Source organism: Camelina sativa, chromosome 7, assembly GCF_030686135.1.
Source record: "Camelina sativa cultivar CO46 ecotype springtype chromosome 7, ASM3068613v1".
Classification (NCBI taxonomy): Eukaryota; Viridiplantae; Streptophyta; class Magnoliopsida; order Brassicales; family Brassicaceae; genus Camelina; species Camelina sativa.
In genome coordinates, this window is record NC_141886.1 from 31298384 (window position 1) to 31321788 (window position 23405).

General features: G+C 39.0%; 8 protein-coding genes across 13 annotated transcripts; 4 read left to right on the forward strand and 4 right to left on the reverse strand.

Annotated features, from left to right (window-relative positions):
- Nucleotides 1-392: 392 nt before the first annotated feature.
- On the forward strand, nucleotides 393-4735 carry LOC104703369 (ATPase 9, plasma membrane-type-like). 2 transcript variants are annotated; one of them, XM_010419376.3, is made up of 12 exons: nucleotides 393-708; nucleotides 801-920; nucleotides 1019-1117; nucleotides 1213-1350; nucleotides 1438-2322; nucleotides 2401-2505; nucleotides 2599-2908; nucleotides 2987-3501; nucleotides 3578-3751; nucleotides 3855-4037; nucleotides 4133-4317; nucleotides 4408-4735. In XM_010419376.3, exons 1-12 carry the CDS (start codon nucleotides 652-654, stop codon nucleotides 4502-4504), a joined length of 2868 nt encoding a protein of 955 aa, XP_010417678.1. In that variant the 5' UTR covers nucleotides 393-651; the 3' UTR covers nucleotides 4505-4735. The 2 variants fall into 2 exon arrangements, with proteins under 2 accessions (XP_010417678.1, XP_019083562.2); XM_019228017.2 differs by having other exon boundaries at nucleotides 394-708; nucleotides 4133-4328.
- Nucleotides 4736-5063: 328 nt separating this feature from the next.
- Nucleotides 5064-6554, reverse strand: LOC104703370 (ribonuclease 3-like protein 1). 3 transcript variants are annotated; one of them, XM_010419378.3, is made up of 4 exons: nucleotides 6193-6554; nucleotides 5704-5953; nucleotides 5513-5627; nucleotides 5064-5406 (listed from the first exon to the last, which is right to left on the reverse strand). In XM_010419378.3, the coding sequence occupies exons 1-4, from the start codon at nucleotides 6316-6318 to the stop codon at nucleotides 5238-5240; spliced, it is 660 nt and encodes a 219-aa protein (XP_010417680.1). In that variant the 5' UTR covers nucleotides 6319-6554; the 3' UTR covers nucleotides 5064-5237. The 3 variants fall into 3 exon arrangements, with proteins under 3 accessions (XP_010417680.1, XP_010417681.1, XP_087315958.1); XM_010419379.3 differs by having other exon boundaries at nucleotides 5704-5950; nucleotides 6193-6487; XM_087459832.1 differs by having other exon boundaries at nucleotides 5704-5978; nucleotides 6193-6487.
- A 6-nt stretch (nucleotides 6555-6560) lies between these two features.
- Nucleotides 6561-9548, reverse strand: LOC104703372 (putative receptor-like protein kinase At1g80640). Of its 2 annotated transcripts, none has more exons than XM_010419382.3 (10): nucleotides 8868-9548; nucleotides 8429-8599; nucleotides 8081-8322; nucleotides 7851-7983; nucleotides 7695-7758; nucleotides 7492-7588; nucleotides 7298-7376; nucleotides 7111-7226; nucleotides 6937-7026; nucleotides 6561-6809 (listed from the first exon to the last, which is right to left on the reverse strand). In XM_010419382.3, the coding sequence occupies exons 1-10, from the start codon at nucleotides 9037-9039 to the stop codon at nucleotides 6684-6686; spliced, it is 1290 nt and encodes a 429-aa protein (XP_010417684.1). In that variant the 5' UTR covers nucleotides 9040-9548; the 3' UTR covers nucleotides 6561-6683. The 2 variants fall into 2 exon arrangements, with proteins under 2 accessions (XP_010417684.1, XP_087315955.1); XM_087459829.1 differs by having other exon boundaries at nucleotides 8417-8599; nucleotides 8868-9377.
- A 770-nt stretch (nucleotides 9549-10318) lies between these two features.
- LOC104703373 (uncharacterized) lies at nucleotides 10319-12348 on the forward strand. The gene has a single exon (XM_010419383.3). It carries the CDS (start codon nucleotides 10413-10415, stop codon nucleotides 12180-12182), a length of 1770 nt encoding a protein of 589 aa, XP_010417685.1. The 5' UTR covers nucleotides 10319-10412; the 3' UTR covers nucleotides 12183-12348.
- On the reverse strand, nucleotides 12343-13333 carry LOC104705096 (uncharacterized). The gene is made up of 2 exons (XM_010421083.3): nucleotides 13058-13333; nucleotides 12343-12864 (listed from the first exon to the last, which is right to left on the reverse strand). Exons 1-2 carry the CDS (start codon nucleotides 13265-13267, stop codon nucleotides 12454-12456), a joined length of 621 nt encoding a protein of 206 aa, XP_010419385.3. The 5' UTR covers nucleotides 13268-13333; the 3' UTR covers nucleotides 12343-12453.
- A 258-nt stretch (nucleotides 13334-13591) lies between these two features.
- On the reverse strand, nucleotides 13592-15975 carry LOC104705097 (uncharacterized). The gene is made up of 5 exons (XM_087459768.1): nucleotides 14821-15975; nucleotides 14491-14573; nucleotides 14290-14401; nucleotides 14070-14122; nucleotides 13592-13983 (listed from the first exon to the last, which is right to left on the reverse strand). The coding sequence occupies exons 1-5, from the start codon at nucleotides 15722-15724 to the stop codon at nucleotides 13840-13842; spliced, it is 1296 nt and encodes a 431-aa protein (XP_087315894.1). The 5' UTR covers nucleotides 15725-15975; the 3' UTR covers nucleotides 13592-13839.
- Nucleotides 15976-17189: 1214 nt separating this feature from the next.
- Nucleotides 17190-20691, forward strand: LOC104705098 (uncharacterized). Its single transcript, XM_010421086.3, has 5 exons — nucleotides 17190-17675; nucleotides 19412-19480; nucleotides 19743-19805; nucleotides 19890-19958; nucleotides 20059-20691. The coding sequence occupies exons 1-5, from the start codon at nucleotides 17382-17384 to the stop codon at nucleotides 20173-20175; spliced, it is 612 nt and encodes a 203-aa protein (XP_010419388.2). The 5' UTR covers nucleotides 17190-17381; the 3' UTR covers nucleotides 20176-20691.
- Nucleotides 20688-23184, forward strand: LOC104703376 (acetylornithine aminotransferase, chloroplastic/mitochondrial). Of its 2 annotated transcripts, XM_087459837.1 has the most exons (4): nucleotides 20688-20752; nucleotides 20857-21332; nucleotides 22037-22471; nucleotides 22577-23184. In XM_087459837.1, exons 2-4 carry the CDS (start codon nucleotides 20907-20909, stop codon nucleotides 23099-23101), a joined length of 1386 nt encoding a protein of 461 aa, XP_087315963.1. In that variant the 5' UTR covers nucleotides 20688-20752; nucleotides 20857-20906; the 3' UTR covers nucleotides 23102-23184. The 2 variants fall into 2 exon arrangements, with proteins under 2 accessions (XP_087315963.1, XP_010417687.1); XM_010419385.2 differs by lacking the exon at nucleotides 20688-20752 and having other exon boundaries at nucleotides 20824-21332.
- Nucleotides 23185-23405: the final 221 nt, after the last annotated feature.

Here is a 23405-nt window from a genome sequence, read left to right on the forward strand (position 1 = left end):
CCGATCGTATTAGGAACTTTTCTATTGCTCCCTTATTCGATAATCAAATAATTTTAGAGTTCAATACTACGCAACTCGAATAAAAAAAAAACAACAACAGATTTTTAATATTAGAAAACGACGACTGATGTTTTTGTCTGTCTGTGCATATTCTTCTAAAAATGGTTATAAAGTTAGTGAAGAAGAGAGAGAAAGAGAGGAAGAAAACACTTGGCAGTTGATTAGTCGAAAGAGGAGATGAAAAGAGGGGGAGTGAGCGAAGGAACTGGGAGACACACAAGACATTGTCCAAAAGTAGAAAACTCGCGCCTCTTCCTTCGCTTACAAACTCTTTTCTTCTTCTTCTTCTTCTTCTCTTACCTATATAACCCACTCCATCTTCAACTCCATTTTCCCTTCAATTCTACATATAAAAAAAAAATAATTTGTATTTGTTTTTCTCCCTTTTGGTCTTCTGTTTCGTTTAAAATAAGAACAACAGAAAAGAAAAAAAGATTGAGAGAAAATTTCAGTTTGAAAAAGAAAAATACTGCCACAGAGAGAAACTTTTTGAAAAAAAATAATAAATATTTGTCAAGAAAGAAAGAAAGAAAGAGTGTGAAAAAAGAAAAGGAGAAAGAAACGAAACACCCCTGTTTCTGAACACACAATATGGCGGCAGGGAAAGATTCTAGCTGGGACGATATCAAGAACGAAGGCATCAATCTTGTTAGTAACTTACATTTGCTTAATTACGATTTCTTTCCCACTCTTTTTCTTTTTTACTTTGATTCCGCTAGCTAATTTTCGGTTTTGAACAGGAGAAAATACCAATCGAGGAGGTCCTTACGCAGCTCAGATGTACGAGGGAAGGACTCAGCAGTGAGGAAGGCCAAACTCGGCTCGAAATCTTCGGCCCTAACAAGCTCGAAGAGAAAAAGGCATACATAGACTTTCAAAATACATATATTTCATATTTTTTCTTCACTCCCAAAAACGACATATAAACACTTTATAATATTATTTATAATCCACACAGGAAAGCAAGGTTTTGAAGTTCTTAGGTTTTATGTGGAACCCTCTCTCATGGGTCATGGAGTTGGCTGCTATTATGGCCATTGCCCTGGCCAACGGAGGAGTATATTACCTTACCTTGCTCCCTCTCTTATTTCTCCTTCCTTCTTTGCACACACTTGGTCTTTCTAAACTTTGTAAAATTCATTCCTTGTGCAGGGAAGGCCACCGGATTGGCAAGATTTCGTGGGTATCACGGTTCTTCTAATCATCAACTCTACCATTAGTTTCATTGAAGAAAACAACGCCGGAAATGCTGCTGCCGCTTTGATGGCCGGTCTAGCTCCCAAAACCAAAGTATAAGTTATATACAATTTCTTAGTTAGCTCTACGTAATATCAAATTTAGGGACATATCATTAATCATTTTAAAATCCTTGTAAAGCTTCTGAGAGATGGGAAATGGAACGAGCAAGAGGCAGCTATATTGGTTCCCGGAGACATTATCAGCATCAAATTGGGTGACATTATTCCAGCAGATGGTCGTCTCTTGGACGGTGATCCTCTCAAGGTTGATCAATCTGCTCTCACTGGTGAGTCTTTACCAGTAACCAAGAATCCGGGACAAGAAGTCTACTCAGGCTCCACCTGCAAACAAGGAGAGATAGAAGCTGTTGTGATCGCTACGGGTGTTCATACTTTCTTCGGCAAAGCTGCTCATCTTGTAGACAGCACAAACCAAGAAGGCCATTTCCAGAAAGTGTTGACTGCCATTGGTAACTTCTGCATCTGCTCGATCGGTATAGGTATGATCATCGAGATTGTTGTGATGTATCCTATTCAGCACCGTGCGTATAGAGATGGAATCGACAACCTTCTGGTGCTTCTCATTGGAGGAATCCCTATTGCAATGCCGACTGTTTTGTCTGTCACCATGGCCATTGGATCTCACCGTCTCTCCCAGCAAGGAGCTATCACTAAGAGAATGACAGCAATTGAAGAAATGGCTGGAATGGATGTTTTATGTAGTGACAAGACTGGAACTCTTACACTCAACAAGCTTACGGTTGACAAGAGCATGGTTGAGGTTTTTGTCAAAGACTTGGACAAGGATCAGCTTCTTGTGAATGCAGCAAGAGCCTCTAGAGTTGAAAACCAAGATGCTATTGATGCTTGCATTGTAGGAATGCTTGGAGATCCTAGAGAAGCAAGAGAGGGCATCACTGAAGTCCATTTCTTTCCGTTTAACCCCGTGGATAAGCGCACTGCTATCACTTACATTGACGCTAATGGAAACTGGCACCGTGTCAGCAAAGGCGCACCAGAGCAAGTAATAATTAATGAATTCATATTCTTTATGTCCTTCTCTCAAGTTCTTTCCCATTGATTTGTTCTTTATAACTTTTAGATCATTGAGCTCTGTAACCTTCGGGAGGATGCAAAGAAGAGAGCTCATGACATCATTGACAAGTTTGCTGACAGAGGACTTCGTTCTCTTGCTGTTGGCAGACAGGTAAAAAGATTTAGTGCCAATCCCATAATTATGGATTCATGTGTGCTTCTTTTTCTTTTAATGCTAGCTCTTTTTCCTATTTTGAATTTTCAGACTGTCTCTGAGAAAGACAAGAACAGCCCTGGAGAGCCATGGCAGTTTCTTGGTCTCTTACCTCTCTTTGACCCTCCAAGACATGACAGTGCAGAGACAATCAGGCGTGCCCTTGATCTCGGAGTTAATGTCAAGATGATCACTGGTGACCAGCTCGCCATTGGTAAGGAAACTGGTCGTAGGCTTGGTATGGGTACCAACATGTATCCATCTTCTGCTCTACTTGGGCAGGAGAAGGATGAATCGATATCTAGCCTTCCTGTTGATGAACTTATCGAGATGGCTGATGGATTCGCCGGTGTCTTCCCTGGTAAAAACAGTCAAACCTAATGTAAAACATTTTCACTTGATGTATTCACCAATGAATCTGTTTCATCTGTCTGATTAGAACACAAGTATAAGATTGTTAAGAGGCTCCAGGAGATGAAGCACATTTGTGGCATGACTGGTGATGGGGTGAACGATGCCCCGGCTCTCAAGAGAGCTGACATTGGAATAGCTGTCGCTGACGCCACTGATGCAGCGAGAAGTGCATCTGACATTGTACTAACCGAGCCAGGTCTCAGTGTCATAGTTAGTGCTGTCTTAACGAGCAGAGCCATCTTCCAGAGAATGAAGAACTACACAATCTATGCAGTTTCCATCACAATCCGTGTAGTCATGGGCTTCTTGCTTCTTGCACTCATATGGAAGTTCGACTTCTCACCATTCATGGTGTTGGTAATCGCAATCCTGAATGATGGAACTATCATGACGATAGCAAAGGACAGAGTAAAGCCTTCTCCACTTCCTGATTCATGGAAGCTCAAGGAGATATTTGCCACCGGCGTTGTTCTTGGCACTTACCTAGCAGTCATGACTGTGGTTTTCTTCTGGGCTGCAGAGAGCACTGACTTCTTCTCGGTAAGAGGACTCTACCTTACTATTATGAGGATCTTTCAAGTAAGTGTCTTTGATCATCAGTTTGTTGCTGGTACAGGCAAAGTTTGGGGTAAGATCTATCAGTGGCAATCCGCACGAGCTTACATCAGCTATTTACCTACAAGTTAGTATCATTAGCCAGGCGCTTATCTTTGTCACAAGGTCACGTAGCTGGTCATATGTTGAACGTCCTGGCTTCTGGTTGATGTTTGCCTTTTTAATAGCTCAGCTGGTCAGTTAACAACGCTTCAGTCTTGTTAAATACAAATAAATAATGTAGAAGAAGAAGCCTCAATGTACTGACGTACTCTGTTCTGGTTTCTTGACTTAATTAGATTGCTACTCTCATAGCCGTATACGCAAACTGGGATTTTGCAAGAATCAGAGGTACTGGGTGGGGATGGGCAGGAGTTATCTGGCTCTACACTATAATTACTTACATCCCATTGGATATCCTCAAGTTCATCATCAGATATTCACTAAGTGGTAGAGCCTGGGATAATGTCATTGAGAACAAGGTGCGCTTTTGAGGAGACCAAGAATGAGAAGAAGAACACTACACTAGTCTTTTCTTTGGCATTACTGTTGTTAACTCTGAGGCCCTTTTCTGCAGACCGCTTTCACGTCAAAGAAAGACTACGGAAAAGGAGAGAGAGAAGCACAATGGGCACAAGCTCAACGTACCCTTCACGGATTGCAGCCTGCTCACCAAAGCTCAGACATGTTCAACGACAAGAGCACTTACAGAGAACTTTCAGAGATAGCAGATCAGGCCAAAAGACGGGCTGAAGTCGCAAGGCAACGCTCAAGTAACTGATTAATCCATAATATTGTGTTCCTCAGAATATGGCCTTACAACTTTTTGTTGTACTCTCTTGTAATTTTCAGGTTAAGAGAGCGTCATACATTGAAAGGTCACGTGGAATCAGTAGTGAAGCAGAAGGGACTTGACATCGAGGCTATCCAGCAACACTACACCCTGTGATTTCAGAAACAAGTGTGTGTTACTCAGTTTAGTTTAGAATTTTACCAACCACAAGAGTATTTGAATAATAAACCACCTTCATCGATCATTAGAAAATACTGCAAAAAGAGAAAGAAAAAAAAAGAGGTTTCTTGTATAAGCAGTGACTGTTGGCTGCTTTATTTGTTTTGAGATATTCTTGTTTTTTTTTTTGCCTTAACAAAGCTAATAAGAATTTACAATTACTTAGAATTATTTCTTCTTGTTCCACCATTGAGTTTCTTCTTCTGGTCTTTAAACCTGCCAAAAGGAAAATGCATCAAACCAAAAAAATAAGAATCCAGTAATCAGGTTATCTCTCCCTCGCGTCCGCGAAAAAATATTCAAAGCTTTCACTTATTATTGGATGAGTCTCGCAACCAAGACTTCAGCTCTGTAGACATTAACTCCTAATTGAAAGAATACAAATCAATCTTCTTCAATCCCGTGTGTGTACGTGTGTTTTGCACTCCTTGGCATTTACTAATCAACCAACATAAAGGACTCCTTACTAAGGAGACATATCATAATGGCACAAGGATTGAAATAAAAATTAGAGAAATTGTAATCATAAAAACATTCACTTGCTGAACAATTCGATACAGATCAAAACTATTACAACCCATAGATAAGGATATCGTTTAAGCTTCCCTAGTTAGAAGTAGATCAAACTATACCAAACTCTCCAATTAACTTAATCTGACTAAATGATGATTTACTGATCCGGCTTTGTCTGGTTTTGGCTTGCATGGTGAAGATACCAAAGCGCTCCTTCCGCTGCATGCTCAGCTGCAGCTTTCTTATTACGTTTGGGATCCCCAAAACATTCCAAAACAGTATTCCCTGAAGAATCTCTAATCTCAACCACAACTTTGTATGTAAATCTAAACCAAAAAAAACAAAAAAAAAAAAAAACAAAACCAGGTTCATGCAAAAAAAAAAGGGTGTGATTAAAAACAGAAGCAAGCAGCAGGTAAGGTGTTCACTTACAATCTCATATGGCAAGGTCCATCAACTTTGCAGCATTCATAAACCGGAGGTCTCCAACGCTTGGAAGCACATATTTCGTGTAATACCGATTTCGCTGACCCTCTCTTAGATTCATCTGGAGCAAAAATCAGTGCAAAAGTTTTTACTGAACCTTAAAAGAGTTGCGAGATTCTAAGTAAAAAAAACCGCACCTTTAGATTTCGGTTTGGTGTCTTCTGCTTCTGGTTTAGGAAGAAGAAGGTTCTTCTCTTGTGTAATGCTTATGAGACTTCTTCTTGTGCTGTTAGGATCAATCTGAATGTTAGAGAAGGAAGAAAAGGCATTTTTTTCTTCTTTAACCTCTTCCTCATTCACATCTATAAGCTTCTTTAACTCACTCTTCTGATCGAAACTCTGCATTCCAGCATTATCATCTTGCACCATCATCCTTGCTCTTGGCTTCTAACAAACCCAAAATAAAAACAGTCTAAAAAAATTATCAAACAAAGATTCGTTATTGCATCAGACAGAAGAAAAAAATAAGTTTAGATATTTCAATTCAAGATGTGAATGAGGAGGCCAAATAAATTCAAGGTGAAAATTCACAGAAATTAACAATCTTAAAATAGAAAGAAACACAGAAATATCGATTCATCTCTTTCAAGAAAGAAAGAAAGAGACTTTGAGAGGAATACTTATACCAGAGAGGAGGAGGGGGCGGGGATAGAAGATGGATCGAGAGGAGGAATATCTTTGAGACTGATGAAAGATCTTCTTCTTGATGGGTTTATTTTGCCAATCCTCTGTTTCGTTACCCGATCCTCCATCTTCTTTCATCGCGTGTTTTCCAATCTCTTTCTTTGGAAAACGATAACCAATTCATTCATATCGTTGATCTCGACGACAATGGATAAGGTTCATTCATTTTGCCCCTACAAAAAAGTCAACGTTGGTTCTGTTTTGTTTTGTTTTTTTTTTTTTTTTTTTTTTGTCTTCTCGGTTCCATTTGTGAATAACCTCTCTCTGTATACCGATTTTTTTTTTTTTTTTTGGTAGTAGTAGTGATCAAAGTTCAAACACAGAATAATAAATTAAATTCTCAGAAGAACCAACAAAAGAAGAAAAAATGTTACATACACATACACATTGATCAGAAAACGCTTAGAAAAAGAAAAAAAAAAGGGAAAGTTTTTCACAAAATCCGCAATGATCCGCCGAGTTCTACTGGTAAGAGTGGGATGAGTGAGTGCAAGACATCAGTTATAAGTGGTCTGTAACTTGGCTCAGGCTGTACACACAACACTGCTACCGCAGCAACCTGTTCACATTCGATCAAGAGAGTAAAGAGTTAAAAAAAAAAGAAACGAATCTTTTCAGTATTTGGCCAAATAGGATTAGGTAGTAACATCTGTGTGAAGAAAAATGGGAATAATGATGAAGCTGACCTGATAGAGATGCTTTAAGTCCATGGTTCCTTTGATTGCAGGATCCAAGATATTGGGAAGATTAGCTCTATCACTCAGCTTAGGTACAGCCTGATCAAAGAAAATTCAGAATTCATATACCAGAGGATATATAACAAAGTGACTCTCTCGTGAAAATTTATGATTTGTATGTACCCAAGTTATGATGGATTCTGGTTCACAAGACGGTTTCTCCACTGATTTCTTCCCGAGAAGAAGTTCGAGGAGAATCACTCCAAATGAGTAGACATCATTCTTGTCTGTAACTTTCCCTGCAATATGAATAGAAAAATTTGAGTATCTCTCGGTTGGCATATGTCAAGAACTCAAAAATATTAGTTACCATCAAGAAGATACTCGGAAGCTCTGTTCAGGTTTTTGTTCTGCGTCGTCAACACCATGGCAAACCCAAAATCTGATATCTGAAGAGAAGCAAATGGTGGCAACAGATCCTTACAAACTCATATTGTATGGAGAATAATACAAATATCTCTCTCCAAGAAAAATTCTAAATCATACTATCATTTTCTCTTTTACCTTTGCATTGAAATCTGAGTCTAGAAGGATGCTAGATGATTTCAAATCTCTGTGAACTATCGGAGGATGGCAATGCTCGTGAAGATACTCCAATCCTCTTTATAAAAAGAGAAAAAAGACTTTGTAAGCACATAACAAATTCTTCTTGTTGTTGATGACACGAAACTGTTCCCTAAATGTTTGAAAGTATGATTAGACTTTACCTTGCTATATCAACAGCTATTTTCATCCTAAGCTGCCAAGTTAAACCTGAACCTTGACTAGGCCCTGTAAGCATCCACAAGCAAAAATAAATCTCAATATCAGATGACAAAAGAAGTGAAGTTGCCTAAATTTGGATCATATATATATCCCTTTACCATGGAGCTGAGTCTCCAAAGATCCATTCTGCATCATCTCATACACAATACAACTCGTTTGGCGATATACGCAAAATCCCAATAGGGAAACTATGTTCTGATGCTTGATCTTAGCCAACCAATCTACCTCAGTCTGCACATATAAACCAACAAGAGAAAACTAGTTATGGTTTTACCGAGTGAGATCAGGTTCGATTCTGAGAAACCTTACAGGTCAAAACCAATCAAACCTCAAACTGTTTTTCAATGTCTGTCTCCCCACCACCATCAAGTTTCTTCACAGCGACAGAGGACTTTTCATCAAGGCAAGCTCTGTAAAGGCATCCACGACCACCTCGGCTCAACACATTACTATCGCTAAACTTGTTTGTTGCAGACTCCAGCAACTGATACTCATACACAGGGATAGTTCCTTTTCTCACAGATTCAATCTTGTGTACAATCGGCTTCGTGGATACACTCTTCACCGAATCTTCAGACAACCCAAAAGCACCAATATAAGCCATAGTGTAATAAAAGAGTAGTAACAAAACCAAGAAACTACAATTGGTTTGAGAGAGACAAACTTTTAAAAATACCAGATTTGTGTTTGATCCCGGTGAAGCTGTTCTTCATATATCTGTACCTCCAAAGCAAGAGATACAAAAGGAACATGACTGTGACACAGAGGAGCGTTGATGAGACTATAAGAGCAATTAGAATCTTCTTGTTCAAGTCCTGGCGAAGCACCACTTTAACAATGGGAGGTCCTGAGCAAAAGTAAGATTAAAAAAGTTCAAACTCTTTGCTTATCAGTGTCAGATAATATGAAATTTGATTTTCAGCAATTGCATCATTATCGGAAAGTTTTCACTTTTCATTCGGTAAACAGTAATCGATTCAACTAAATTCAATTCCTTTAAGCAAACCCATATCGGAAATTTCAAGAACTAGTAAAGACCCAATCACTCAAATCAGTAGTAATAGTTGTTCTTCTAGGGCAACGTCGAGAAAATTAGGGAAGCAAATAAGTAGTACCTGGGGATTGAGCTGCTACCATTCGTGGAGAAGCTTGAGAAATGGGGATTTCGTGGGAAGTACCAGAAACGTAGACAACAGAAGATGTTTCTTCTGAATTAGTAGCAAGAGCAATGGAGAAACCAAGAAGAACCCAAATGGGTAGCAGCAGATGACGAAGAAGGTGAGACATAAGTATTTTTCTTTGTCTGGGTAACACACAAACAAAAATGCAAAGAAAAGACAAAAAAAATAGAAAAAATAGAGAGAAGATTAGTAGAATATGAAGAAGCTGCTTTGTGTTCTTCGTTCTATCTAACTACTCTATATGGTGGAAATCTAGAGATTATCTTTTTGTCTGGGACCGAGGAGATGGAGACAAGAGACACTGTTGGAGTTGGGAAACAGAGAGAAGGACAAAGTTTTTGGTGTTTGGTCTTCATGTGGCAGTTATGAAAAGGTGGAAAAAAGTTTAAGTGTGTGCCGCCTGTGGAGAGAGAAACCCCAACCCTCCAGACGTGGTGATAAGACGTGGGAATTATGGAGAGAGATGGTGTTTAGTGTAGCAGCTAAAACACAGTTTTTTTTTTTTTTTTCTTCCCCATTCAAGAGAATCTTTTAATTTTTGATTTTGTCCTACATTACAAAATTTAACATCCCAAGGCAAGATGATGAATGATGCTGTGTTTATTACTATTATATAGTTAGACAAACAAAAAAAATTAAACCTTTTTATACGTAAAGTACTAAAGAAAAGATTTTCTATGAAAGCGTTAGTCCTTTACTTTCTTTATAAAGAAGTTTAAATTAAAGTAAATAAATTGTTATAGTTGCAAGTTTGAATTTTATACAAATTTAGAATTGGATCGCTCATCATTAGATTTAATAAATTTATCTGTTTTTATATATATATATATAATCGGATCATGTTATATTACTATTTATTTTAATAAATAATAATATAATGATAATGATGTGATGTTAGAGGAGAAGAATATAGAGAATGGATTGTGTAATCTCTCGATAGTGTTGTTTGCATCGAGGCACAGTAATCCAAATGATTCTCGATTGGGTCACTGCGCGAATTCAATTCATGCGGGATTTTAGTGAACAAAACGACAAGTCGTGGTTTAAAGAGTGAATCCAATAAATTTATTTCTTTTTAGAAAAGAAAAAAATAAAGTATATATACAAAGAGACCACAAAACTCCAAAAAGTATGAGCATTATTCATGTGAACTTTCTCGTGTCTGTCATAGTCAACTTTAATTTACCGACACAAGTGGTTACTGACTAGTCCTACAGTTGAAAAAAAAACAACTAGACAGACTTATTGTTGGGCCATTCGAAATTTTGAATGGCGTATTTATTGGCCTTTAAAGAATAAAGAGGTTTATATATGATTTATTGGGCCAGAACAAGCCCAAGTATGAAATTTAAAATCGGGATGTAATAAAGGTTAAAAAAAGTCAGCGGAGAAGAAAAAGATCTGTAACAAGTTTTTGAGACTCTCTCTGTGTTGAGCTGAGCAAATCTCGAGAGAGAGAGAGAGAGAGAGAATCAAAAGATGGATATACACTTACCAGAAGAATGTTGGGAACTGATCTGTAAAGCTATGGAAGAAGATGACTATCGATTCCTGGAATCAGTTTCAGTGGTATCGACTTTGTTACTCTCCATCACCAATCGCGTCCGCTCTACTTTCGTCATCACCGATCGAACTCTTCCTTCACTCGACCGTCACCTCCTTCGTTTCCCTAACTTGAAGCGTATCAAATTCTTCGATTTCCATCACGATCTCGATTCGACTCTTCTCCAGGTTTCCCGTTCCGGTTTAAATCTCGAATCGGTCGACGTCTCGCAGATGCGGTGTTTCCCAGATTTCGAGTCAAAATCGGGGACGACGACGACGATGAGGATGATGAAGGAATTGAAATGTTCCAGAGTTGGGGCTTTTCAAGATAGCAATCTTGTTTCCATCGGAGAGAGCTTCCCGTGCCTGGAGAAGCTCGACATAAGCTACCCCAATTCGATTCCAAGCCGAGTCTCTGATTCTGGAGTTATCAGTCTTTCCTCAAACCTCAAAGGTTTGTTGAAGATTAACATCTCCGGTAACAGTTTCATCACTGATAAATCTTTGATCGCTCTCTCTCGGAACTGTCTTCTCTTGAGAGAAATCATCTTCCGTGACTGTGATTTCATTTCGTCTGATTGCATCAAGTTCCTTTTACACAATTCCCGCAACTTGGAGTCTCTTGCTATCAACGGAATCGGATTGAGGCCCAGGGAGTCTCTCCCAAGCGATGCTTTCCGCTTTGCTCGTCGTTTGATTGACCTTGATCTCTCTGATTCGTTTTTATTCGATGAGTTGCTCTGTTTCATTGCTGATGCTAAGTTACCTCTAAAGAAGCTTCTTCTCTCCAATTTCCAGGGTTTTACTTTTGATGGGCTTTGTTACTTTCTTTCCAAGTACCAAACACTGCTTCACTTGAACCTTAACGGAGCTAATTTCCTCTCTGATGATATGATTGTGAAACTAGCGATGTTCTTTCCGCGTTTAACCTTTGTGAACCTTAGTTTCTGTTCCAAGTTGACTGGTTCATCATTCTTTACCGTTATTGAAAGATGTGTTTCCCTGAGGTGTATGATTATGGAAGGGACGAATTTTGGAGTGGAAGACTATGATGACAAGGAACTGAATGTCAAGTCAAGGATCAAGTTCTTGTACCTCTCTAGAAACCACAATTTGCGTGATGAGTGTCTCGAGAAGATATCACGCCACTGCCCTTTTATAGAAAGTCTTGATGTCGCCCAATGTCCTGGCATTACTAGAGATGGGATTCTTCATGTTTGGAGGAACTGTGGCGACCTCAGATCTTTGGATATCAGCAGATGTACTGGGATAAGGAGTCTTGGTGTAGTAGTAGACTTTGAGCTTCCAAAGTTGGAGTCTTTGAGAGCATGTGGAACTTGGATCGACGACCAAGCCTTGGATATGATCAGCAAAAGATGTAGAGGGTTGTTGCATCTTGATCTTCAAGGATGCTTGAATGTGAGTTCAAAAGGGGTGAGGGAAGTTGTGCAGAGATGCATTCGTTTAAGAGAGATAAACCTTAAGTATTGTGAAGCTGATGATGGAATTTTCACTTGGATGGTTTTTGCTAATCCATCTCTTAGGAAAATCGTACCGCCATGTGGTTTTTCTCCAACTGAAAAACTCCAGAACTTCTTGCTCCGTCATGGATGTGTAATCTCCCACGATTCTTCTGAGTTGCTTTCTATATCATACCGTGTCAATGGAAGAGATGATGACACATTGACTAGACTGATTATTTGAGCTGATAAAGTCGGATACTCGGATTCATTTCCGCCTTTAGCTGACATGTATAATAAATCGTCCAGCCAAAGGCAGGCTTGCATTTTATTTATTTATTTCAAATGTTCAAACATCTTCTTATTGTTTATCTTCCGATGATAGAAGTAACACAACATTGCAAATCAAAGCAAAGAGAAATAGCAAAAAGTGAGAAAAAAGAAAAACATGAAAGTAAGGATCATCGAAATGTCATAAACCACCAGAAACAGCCACCAAGGTGTATATATATCAGTCACTCTCTTCCCGTTTTCTGAGTCTTATACCTCAAGTACCGAATCATATCCTCAGGATCAGGGAACGTTAAGAAGGCTTGTCGGTGAGCTACATCAGCCATAAGATGATCCATGGAAGCTCGGTATAAAGGCGACCACTTCTTCACTCTAGAAAGACCATTTAAAACATCCATTGCATGTGTCACACTGCATATGTAATCTGGATGATTTTTGAGTGCATTTCGTGAAGAGCTACTCAAACCACTTAACTTTTTCATTCGGGCTCCGCTTATACTTGCAGTTCTGCTTTGCTTCCCGTTCTTTGGTTTCTGCTCTAGCTCTACTAGTTGTTTCTTCTTGGGTCTTCCAGCTTTCCTCCGTTTTTCTTCCTTTGGAAGCTCTGTTATTGCAACTCTGCTTTGTGTTTCATCCTAGAATGATGCACAAAGTATCAGCTTAACAACAGACCAATGCCATATTTTCTTAATGGTAACAACAAATCCAAAATAACCAAGCCAGTTTATATTCTTTATCAAAATCAACCAAAACCGTCTATGGAAAATTTAGACTAATCGCTATGACAAACTAAAACGCTAGACACGAGTTGAAAAGGAGTAAACTTACAGGTTGCTCTCTCAGATATCGACGAATAGCAAACCTGTCAAACACATCGTCTGGATTCCTCGGATGATCGACGAGAGGTTTCTCGGTAAAGAAGTTCGACGGTAATTGAGAGGGTAGTCTTGATGAAGACGTTGAGAAAATACGGATCAGAAATGGATTCAAGTGGAACCTTTGTTTTGGTATGAGAAGATGAAGCGCCATGAGGCCCATGACTGTTCTGTTTTCAATAACGGAAGACGAAGAAGATGAAGTGGAAGTGAAACCGGGAAACTCATAAATAAACCCCAAAGTGGCGTTTCAATTGCTTTATTCCGGTTATATGTGAACCGATTTTGGTTGCTCAACAGTTGATAACCGGGTTAAAGTAACGGTTTATTCTCTACTCTAATAAACCACCGCTGACTTTTGAACATTGGATCCTTATTTGGTAAAAAAGCCATTGATGAAGATATATATACCACCTAACGATTCATCAACCTTGAGGTCGAAGAAGATAAACTGGAAGTAAAAGATAGAAGCTTTAAGAAAGATATGTTCGAGAAGTAAGTTTATTATCACATTCAAAGTATAAAGACAATGTCAAAGAAAGTAATATCCCACAACCTTTTTGTTCTCTACTCGCCAAAACAGCCTGCAACAAATAAACTCTAATAGAACAACTTTCCTCCCCAATATGATTTGATAAGATCATAAGAGAACCCACATTATCTCTTTTGCCATAATGAAAATAACAAAGAGAGAGTACTGAGATCACAATTCTATAATGTCACTTGCACAAAATTTTAACACTTGTAATCTGGGTTGTCACGAAGGCCGAGTTTTGACAGTGAAAGGCAGTAAGAATCCCAGTCCGTTCGTCTCATGTACTTCAACAGTTTCTTCCGTCTCTGCACCATTGCTATAAGTCCCTTTCGCGAATGCTTGTCCTAAGGTTATAAGGATGCAAGATCAGGTTACCGTAGATACCACAGCAGGTAGCTTCAGATAATAAAAAAAAAAAAAGAAAGATTACCTTTTTATGTAGAACAGAGGACAGATGCTTGATCTTAGTGGTCAGTTGTGCCACTACAAGGAAAAATAATAAAGATCACTAAACCAGCAATTTGTGACATTTTGTTCTCTCAAAAACAACAACGGCAATGACCTATTGTTTAGCTGCTAAATGTAGCCTCAAGAAATGTAAAATGATATTGAATAGCTAAAGCCACCTTTGATCAAAACATCTCAGTTACCTTGAACACGTGCAGAACCACAATCTGATTCTGACATCTTGAACTCATCCCGGACCTTTGCAAGTTCGATTTTCATCTTCTCCGCAGAAGACATGTTATCCGGGTGGAAATACTGCATTTTGAATTTACACATGCAGTAGTAACATAATCAATGCCAAAAATTCTTATAATGGTTGAGAATCGAGAAGAAAAAAGACTTACAGTTTCAACTAGCTGCTCTTTCGGAGGCTCGAGCTTATACTTAGGGGTGCCATCTAAGACTGCCCAAATATCCAATTTCTGAACTGCAAGCAAAATTAACCTTCCAATCAAAATCACAACAAGCGAGAACAAATCAAAACCAAGAACTCAGCAACAACCTCAAAATCCCCAAAGCATAAAAAAAACCAACACTTTACTGTCCAACTGTAAAGCAACTTGATCACACCAGAGTGTTTGAGATTGTAACAAAACATTCAATTATACATACACACAAAGAAAGAGTAAAGAGAGTGGGGGGGGGGGGGGGGGGGAGAGGTGCTCGGAACCTACAGGGAGCAGATTTCTGAGCTTCCGCAGCCTTGGCTTTTTGAATCTCAGACCTCAACTCTTTGACGATTGAGGGATGCGCTGAACTACTCGTTCTCTGTGCATGTTCCTCTTCCATCGCCCTAAGCTTAACAAGCCTCTGATTCAGCTCCTGTAGTGAGAACCAACCTTGTTCTTTCTTTCCTTCTGGTCTATACAATCTTAGCTTCTCTCCCAATTCGTAAGGATCATAACTCTTGTAAAACTCCGATTTCATATCCTCAGCGTCGTCGTTCCCTTGTTCTAACTCCTCGGCAAACACTGAATGTGGCAATCCTTCTCCTCCGATTACATTTGAACGGAGATTTGTATTGAATTGCGTCTTCATAGTGTTCTGTAACCCAGATAAACTGGCCCATTTGCCTTCTTGTGGTCTCATCTGCCTCAAGTTCTCCTTTACTCTTGCAAATGACGTACCCTCGATTTTACGAGTCCCATACGAATCTCCAGATTTCGATAACACATTCTGTTTGTAAACATCCTGCCAATCCCTCGGCGAAGGAGCTGCTTCTCTGCTTCGGAACTCGTTCAGATTCCTCCTGATTTCCTGAATTCGGCCGCCGATTTGGTTACCGGAGAGCGACGGCGATGGATTTTGAGCTTTGCTATCGAACCTGGGGAACTGTCTCCTCCCATCCTGAGGCTGACTCTGTTTCAGGCTGCTTTTGATACCACTGAAGTAGGATGGGATTTTGAAATCCGACGGAGGCGAAGATGTAGTAGAAGACGGTGATTGAGAGCGGTGTTCGCTAGATTCGTTCCCGTCTTGAGGAGATGATGAAGAGGAGGAGGAAGAGGTTGAGAAAAGGTGAATGAGTGATGGATTAGAATGTAACCTTTGCTTAGGTCTGGCGAGATTAAGCGCCATTGAAACTGATCTTGGCGGCTCCTGAAGCTTTTATTAGGGTTTTGTGGGTGGGTACCGTCGCAGCGTAGTTGATGAACATGGAGGAGGAGCCGTTTCAAGTGAGAAATGCAAATGATGGTCTCAGTTCGGTTATCTATTAAACCGGAATTGATCTGCCGAGTAAGTAAACCGGATACGAAAGAAGGGACGGCCGACGGTTTGTTTGCTTTTCGCCCTTTCGGTAAAAGTGAAAGTCAAATCAAATGGGAACTACTACTAACTAACTATCATCATCATCATTACTGACTGACTTGAGATGAGTAAATCTTACGTAAGTGAGGTCAGAAGGTTCGATTCGCCAGGTCTTTTTGTTCTTCGGCATTTTAATATTTTAACTAAGATTAAACATTAGATTACATTATCTGGTGTGACATGTATTTAAGGAACCAAAAAAAAAGAAAAAAAAAAGTGGTATTTGATTGTGTATGTAGCAATTTCTTCTTAAATGCTACATCCGCTTCAGATGAAATTCGATACCGTGTTATCATGTTACCGTGTCGACGAAAAGTAAAAATGTTAGTTCACTGACTAGCTTTTCGTACAATCGGGGACTATAAAATAAAACGTTTTCGAGAGAGAGACGTATGTGTTCCACTAATACGAATACTGACCCTTCTTAACAAAGACTGTGTATTTGCACGAATACATTTTCACGACACGTGTTCTTTATCCTTTGGTGTTCAAACAAAAAAAATCACTTGCAAACTACTCCATTTTCAACTGAGATACGTGTCTAATACAAGAAATTCAAACCCTATTTTTATGTATGGTAATGGTTCTATTTTTGTTTCAACTTAGACCGTGCTTTCCCATTTTAATTTTGCCTGTGCAAATTAAATCCGGTATATCTCCAAACACCTTCCATTAATTGAATATTTATTTACTTTTTTGTACAAATTTGAGTTTCCCTATTACCTTGGCATAAATGATGACAGTCTTGGATATTTCCATACTCGGGGAGCATTAGGTTAGGAAGGAGTTGAGGTGACCAAGAAATTGAATAGTCATGAATGCAAGGGTAACCAAAAAAAAACTTAATTCAGCAATCCAAATATCAAATTCGACCATATTTTCATAAAGTAACATAAAAAATACTACTGTAATATGTGTAGTTTATAGAAATAGTGAATATGTCCTGTGCGTGTGAATGTATAGTTGTTTCTATCTAGCATGACATCCCTTTTCTTTTTTCTTTTTCCAAACTCATGTTTTTACAACAATAGCATCTTCTAACTAAAGAAATCACTATGGGAACTTCCAAACTTTGAACAACTACAGTTTTGATTCTCGCGCATGTAAAACATATCTTATATTCATTCCAACACACGATTAACAAAAATAAAAGAAGCTTGCCACAAATGGTCTATGCCACGTATGTTATCAAGAGGGTCCTACACTTATCAAGAAAGAGAAAAAAAATATATTTATAAGTTTATTTTTTTGCAATCTCCCATTAATCTAAACTGTGCAAATAAAAACTCTGAAAATAAAAATATATAAATATATATATACAAATCCACCCCCCCCCCCCATTACCTTTGCCACAGAGATTTCTTCTTCTCTACTTTTTCGCCACCATCTCTTTCTCTCTCTCTATTCTCTCTCTTAACTTTCAACTATGTCCGGTGAAAACTGGATTCGAGTGGCCATGTCCGACGATTCCTTGGTGGCGGAGGCGCTGCTTCGTCTCCGCCACTCCGAACCGAAGAAGAGCGTCGTCGAGGCGTCCCCTCTCAAGCTGAAATGGAGCGTACGTCAACGTAGATCGAAGAAAGGAGACCAGACGCGTGCCAGCCCCACCACTCCACTCTCCTGGAGCGGTGCCACGTCTCTTAGCGGCGGCGGCGGCACCGTGGAAGGTCTCGAGGAGTCTAGTGCCGCCGTAAAACCCTCTGAGGCCGTTAGATCTAAGGTTTGTCCGGTCATTTCGCTCGATTTTTTTTTTTTTGGCTTATCCGATTTGAAAGCTCCTCGACGCTCGTATGTGTTGTTTTTGCGTGTATATAGCCCTCGTGATACGGCGTTTTGCACTGTCATGTTTTTTTTCTTTCTTAAGTGATATAGTTTTTTTTTGTTCGTTTTGGTTGATCTACTGCCTGTTATGCCCTTGCCCTTTACCCACATGACGAGACGTTTTTAGTTGTTCGCTTGTGGGTATTTTCGTCAATTTAGGATCCACGATCGTCTTCCTAAGCTGATCATCATGTAGGTACACCGACTTTTTGTTGACCGAAATACCCCTCCACCGTGGTGGACACAACTCCAATTTAGGCAATCTCATGTTTTTCTTTCTTTCTTTTCCAAGAAACTAATAAATCTATCTCTCTTCATTTCTTTGGTTGTCTTCTTGGAAACACTTCTATATATTTTCAATTCGGTGATCTCTGCTTTTTTTTTTTGTTCTTTTGCAACAAAAAGAGTCACGTTTTCCCACTTTTGTGCATCTCTCTCTCTCTCTCTCTTAGCTGCTTTACGGAAAGACTAGAAAGCCCTCACCTCAAGGGAGAGAGGTCTTTTTTGGGTCAAATCAGCGTTGTAGACTTCAATGCAAAAGAAAAATAATTTAGGATTTTTATTGGGGAGAGTATATATCATTACGATGCTTATGCCCGAAATTAACCCTTGTCATCGGATGAGCTCTTTCACACGATAAAGGGTATATAAGTCAATGCGAGAGATGATTGCTGGCGTTATTTATACAACAAATTAGAGGGGGGGGTTTGGGAGGCGTTTTCGTTGAATTGAATTTAAAGATTAGAGAGTATGAGTGGATTAGGTACGTGTGTGGTAGGGTTTAGTGGGGAGGGCAGTTATCTGATGTGCCGCAGTCGACAGTAAAGTCTTTAAGGACTCAGTTTCTTACTGGTCAAAGTCCTCAGTTGTTGCAACGGATTGGCTGGTTCCCTCTTATTTGTCCGTAGGATTTTTATTGGTCTCATCAGTCTTATTAGAGTGTTTAGTCTGTTCTTTTTTGTACTTTTTTACCTTTTCCGCAAAATTAGTTAAAGATTTATTCTCTGATTCTTAAGTTGACTTTGATCGGTGGTTTATAAATTTGAAAAACCAACGTAAAAGTCGTCTCACTAAAAGAAAAAAATAAATGGAATGTTTTGGTTTAATAATTAAAAAAAAATTGTTAATAAGGACAAGTGGTGGTGGTGTGGAGAATACGTGACACTAGTTTGGGGTTGGAGGAGAGGGCAAAGCATGACGTGTGAATATGACGACCAAACACACACGCGTTAAAGTCTCACGAGTCACGCTCCACTCACGTGTTTCTGTTTTCTTTTTTAATTAAAAAATATTTCTAAATATTTTTGCTCTTCTATTCTTTCTTTTTTTTCCCTCTGAGGGGCACAAGTAGTTGACCAAGAAGATTCTTCTGAAATTTAGGATCTCTAAGTTATAGTTGTTATATTTGTCATTATACTGATGGATGATTCTTTTATTTCCACTCTATCGTGCCTCTAAAGTCTCTTTGTAATGGTAGGTGTTGTGGTTTCTTTATAGAAATGATATAGTCTACAAAACTAAAATTGTTTTCATTGTATTAGTTTGGTGTGATTATTGATTATTTTAGTTGGCTTTATCTGGTGGTGTTGTGTGTCTTAAGCCATAATCTGATTTGTTTTTTGTTTTGGTGTCCAGATTTCTCAAACGAGTGCAATAACAACAATAGCAACAACCACCCTTTTCAAGAGATCAAGAAAGAAAAAGGTAATCATAACACAAAAGATATTGTTTCTTTAGAGTCTGTCACTGTTTAAGATAATGTTACTAGTTTTAGCCCAGACATGGAGCAATTGTGACCAAGTTCATGGTCATGGCTTGTTTTAAATTTGTCGACACATGTTGTCTAAGCTCCGCTTTAGGATTTTTTTTTTCTTTCTAAATTAGGACGGATATGGTTTACAATTTTTAGACGGTTCGAACCCTCTTTTTTGTTCTAATTAATGAATGTGTGATTGATTGTTGACAGACTTTGGCTGAGCTTAAAGAAGAAGAGATCATGCTCTTGAAGGAAAGTAACGGCCTGAAAAATGTATAACCTCCACTTTGGCCTTTTTTCTTGTATCTCTACATATCAAGTCCATGTTCTAATCTTAGATTTGGTCTCTTGAATCAGGAATTGGCAAGTATGCGCGATTTGGTTGAGCAACAAAGAGAAAGAAACAAGGCTCTAAAGAAGATGAAGGTGAGCTCATCTCTCTTCCTCTTTTAAACAGTCACTCATCAATTATATATACAGAATATAAAATATGTAACTCAAGTGGATTATATTCATATGTATGCAGGCTGAATCACAACCTGCCTTATCCTGCAAACTCGCTTTCGAACAAGGTTCTTCCTTCTTGCTCCCTGACCTAAACATGCCTATAGATAACGATCCGAGCCCTGAAGTTGTCTGCTGAAACGGGCGAGCCATAAGCATATGATCATTCTTTTGTTTTTCCCAGCACAAAACTACACCACTATACCTCCTTCCACAAACATGTTTTTTCTTTTTCTTTTAACTGGTAGTAACTGTATGAATATGAAGAACGTAGATTAATCCTATATATCATCCTTCATCCCATTTCCCGTGGACGCTGAAGAAGATTCGCCTGAAGGTGTGAATCGGTTCGAGTTTATGGTTACCTGTTGTCTGACATATCTTCTTCTTTAGCCTGGTAGTAAGATTTTTGCTCTGCCATTCTCCTAAATGATTCTTATATTTCTCCCAATTTCTTAGAATGAGATGTAATTATCTACATAGATAATAGATGTACACTTGTTCTTCTTTTTTTCTTTTTATCTCTCTGGTTAAGATGTATTGCAAGATTACATCGACTTTTTATAATCAATGTAACATGTTCCAAAACATTTTACTATTTTGTAACTCTCATCGATGGACTATATAAAATATGTGTCTCTCGCAGCCTTCGTTATACATGACTCTTGCTAATTTCACTAGTAATACTCACTGAAGCACATCTGTCTTTTACTCGAGTGAGTAATAACGAAATTCTAATTTTTAATAATATAAATCGTTTGGTGGCCTTAAAACCCTAAGCTCAGCTACAAAAGTCTTAACGACTGTTCTTTTTTTTCAGTTTTTGTCCGGACGCATAAACAACGAAAGTGATATTTTCACCAGACGAAAATGGCGTCGTCTCTTGGCCAGATCACCCTGCCACGCGCGCCGTCATCGGAGATTGGCCTCTTACGCCGTCGATTTGATCGACCGATCATCAGAACCCGGATCGGATTCAATGGTCGGATTGCGAGCGTATTGACTAACAACAAAGCAGGGGAGCAAGCTGGGGTGTCGGCAAAAGCAAGTGTGAGCCAGAAGGTGATCGAAGAGGAATCCAAAGTTCTTGTGGGTACCTACGCGCGTGCACCAGTGGTGCTCTCAAGTGGGAAAGGTTGTAAATTGTTTGATCCAGAAGGGAAAGAGTATCTTGACTGTGCATCTGGAATTGCTGTGAATGCTCTTGGCCATGGAGATCCTGATTGGCTTCGTGCTGTCACTGAGCAAGCTGCTGTTCTTGCCCATGTCAGCAATGTCTATTACACCATTCCACAGGTATAGATTCATTCTGTTGATAGTTGGAAAAATCCCATGTTTTAGTAAAATTTGCAATTTACTGAATTTTTTATCATTTGTGGCCAAAAATTGAAACTTTCGTTGATTTTAGTCCTCTGAGTGATTGAGCTATGACCTATAAGATAATGTAGAATTGGCTTTCTACTTACAAGTATGTGTATGCCCTTTAATAGGATTGTCTGTGAAAAGTACTTGCACTTTGAGATTTCATCAAATATGGTTTCTATGCCCTTCCTTGAAAAATAACTATGGAAACTTCTTCTCTGAGTGTCTGTATTTCTGATTTCCTTTAGTTTTTGGGCAATGCATACTCAGTCACACATACACCTCTATATATTGGTGCCTATCCTTCAGCTTCACTGGTTAATATTATTTACTACTTACACCTGCCTATATTGATCCCGCTTTGTAAATGAGGTTCATGCTCTGTAATTCTTTTTTCTTTTTTTTTTCCAGCCATTGAGAGTGTTTTAGGATGATATTATAGGACAAGTTAGGAGTTACACCAGTAAAAATTTAGTCTTTGGATAGAAAATTATGTGACGTTCCTGATCTTGACAATGCTAATATTTACATAAGAGAAACTTTTTTGACATCAATGTAAGATCTGCATGTATCTTCATTCTCATATATAATAAGTCATATACATTGCTAAAATCTGAATTTTTTTAACTTCTCTGCAGATAGAGCTCGCGAAACGCTTGGTGGCAAGTTCTTTCGCAGACCGTGTATTCTTTTGTAACTCTGGAACAGAAGCCAACGAAGCAGCCATCAAGTTTTCTAGAAAGTTTCAGAGGTTCACTCATCCTGAAGACAAAGAAGTCGCGACAGGCTTCATCGCCTTTACAAACAGCTTCCATGGTAGAACCTTAGGAGCTCTTGCCTTGACAAGCAAAGAACAATACAGAACTCCTTTCGAACCCATCATGCCAGGTGTAACATTCTTGGAATACGGTAACATTCAAGCGGCCACAGACCTTATCAGCTCAGGTAAGATAGCTGCAGTGTTTGTCGAACCTATTCAAGGAGAAGGAGGGATTTACTCTGCTACAAAAGAGTTTCTGCAATCTCTGCGCACTGCTTGTGATGCTGCTGGATCTCTTCTCGTCTTCGATGAGGTATATACTCTACATTTCCTCCAAAATCCATCTCAAAATTTCTTCTTTTGTTTCTACTTTTGTAGTTTTGCCAATTGGTTCTGCCTCAACTGGTTTATTTCCCAGGTTCAATGTGGTTTGGGTCGAACGGGTCTCATGTGGGCTTATGAAGCATTCAACGTAACTCCTGACATAATGACTGTGGCAAAACCTTTAGCTGGTGGTTTACCTATTGGAGCAGTGCTAGTGACTGAAAAAGTTGCAGAGACCATAAATTACGGAGATCATGGAAGTACATTTGCAGGCAACCCTCTTGTGTGTAATGCAGCCATTGCAGTTGTTGATAAAGTATCGAATCCCGCTTTCTTGTCCAGTGTCTCAAGTAAAGGTCGATACTTTAAAGACTTGTTGGTGAAGAAACTTGGAGGAAACTCACACGTGAAGGAAGTGAGAGGTGAAGGGCTTATCATAGGAGTGGAACTCGATGTACCGGCTAATTCACTGGTCAATGCTTGCCGAGATTCGGGTCTTCTGATTTTGACTGCAGGGAAAGGAAATGTCGTCAGGATTGTTCCTCCTTTGGTTATATCGGAGGAGGAGATCGAACGTGCGGTTGAGATCATGTCCCAAAATTTGTATGCCCTTGATTGAAACTCTTGTAAGAGAAATGATGTGGGATTGAAGAACAAGATATGTTTCATATTTGATCGTGTATTAAATTAGCCTCTTAAGTATACCGTTAAATGGTCTGCACAATTGGAAAGAAATTAAATTTGACACACTTAATGAACTATATTGACGTTTCAATCTTCTGGTCAAAAAAAATATGTATCTTGGAAGTGTATGGGCGCAGCGAAGTAGATTATTACACAGACATATATATTACACACACATGTATAGATGACTGTGTATATATAAAGAAGTTCCGTACCAGTATTACTGAACTTTTGTAGCT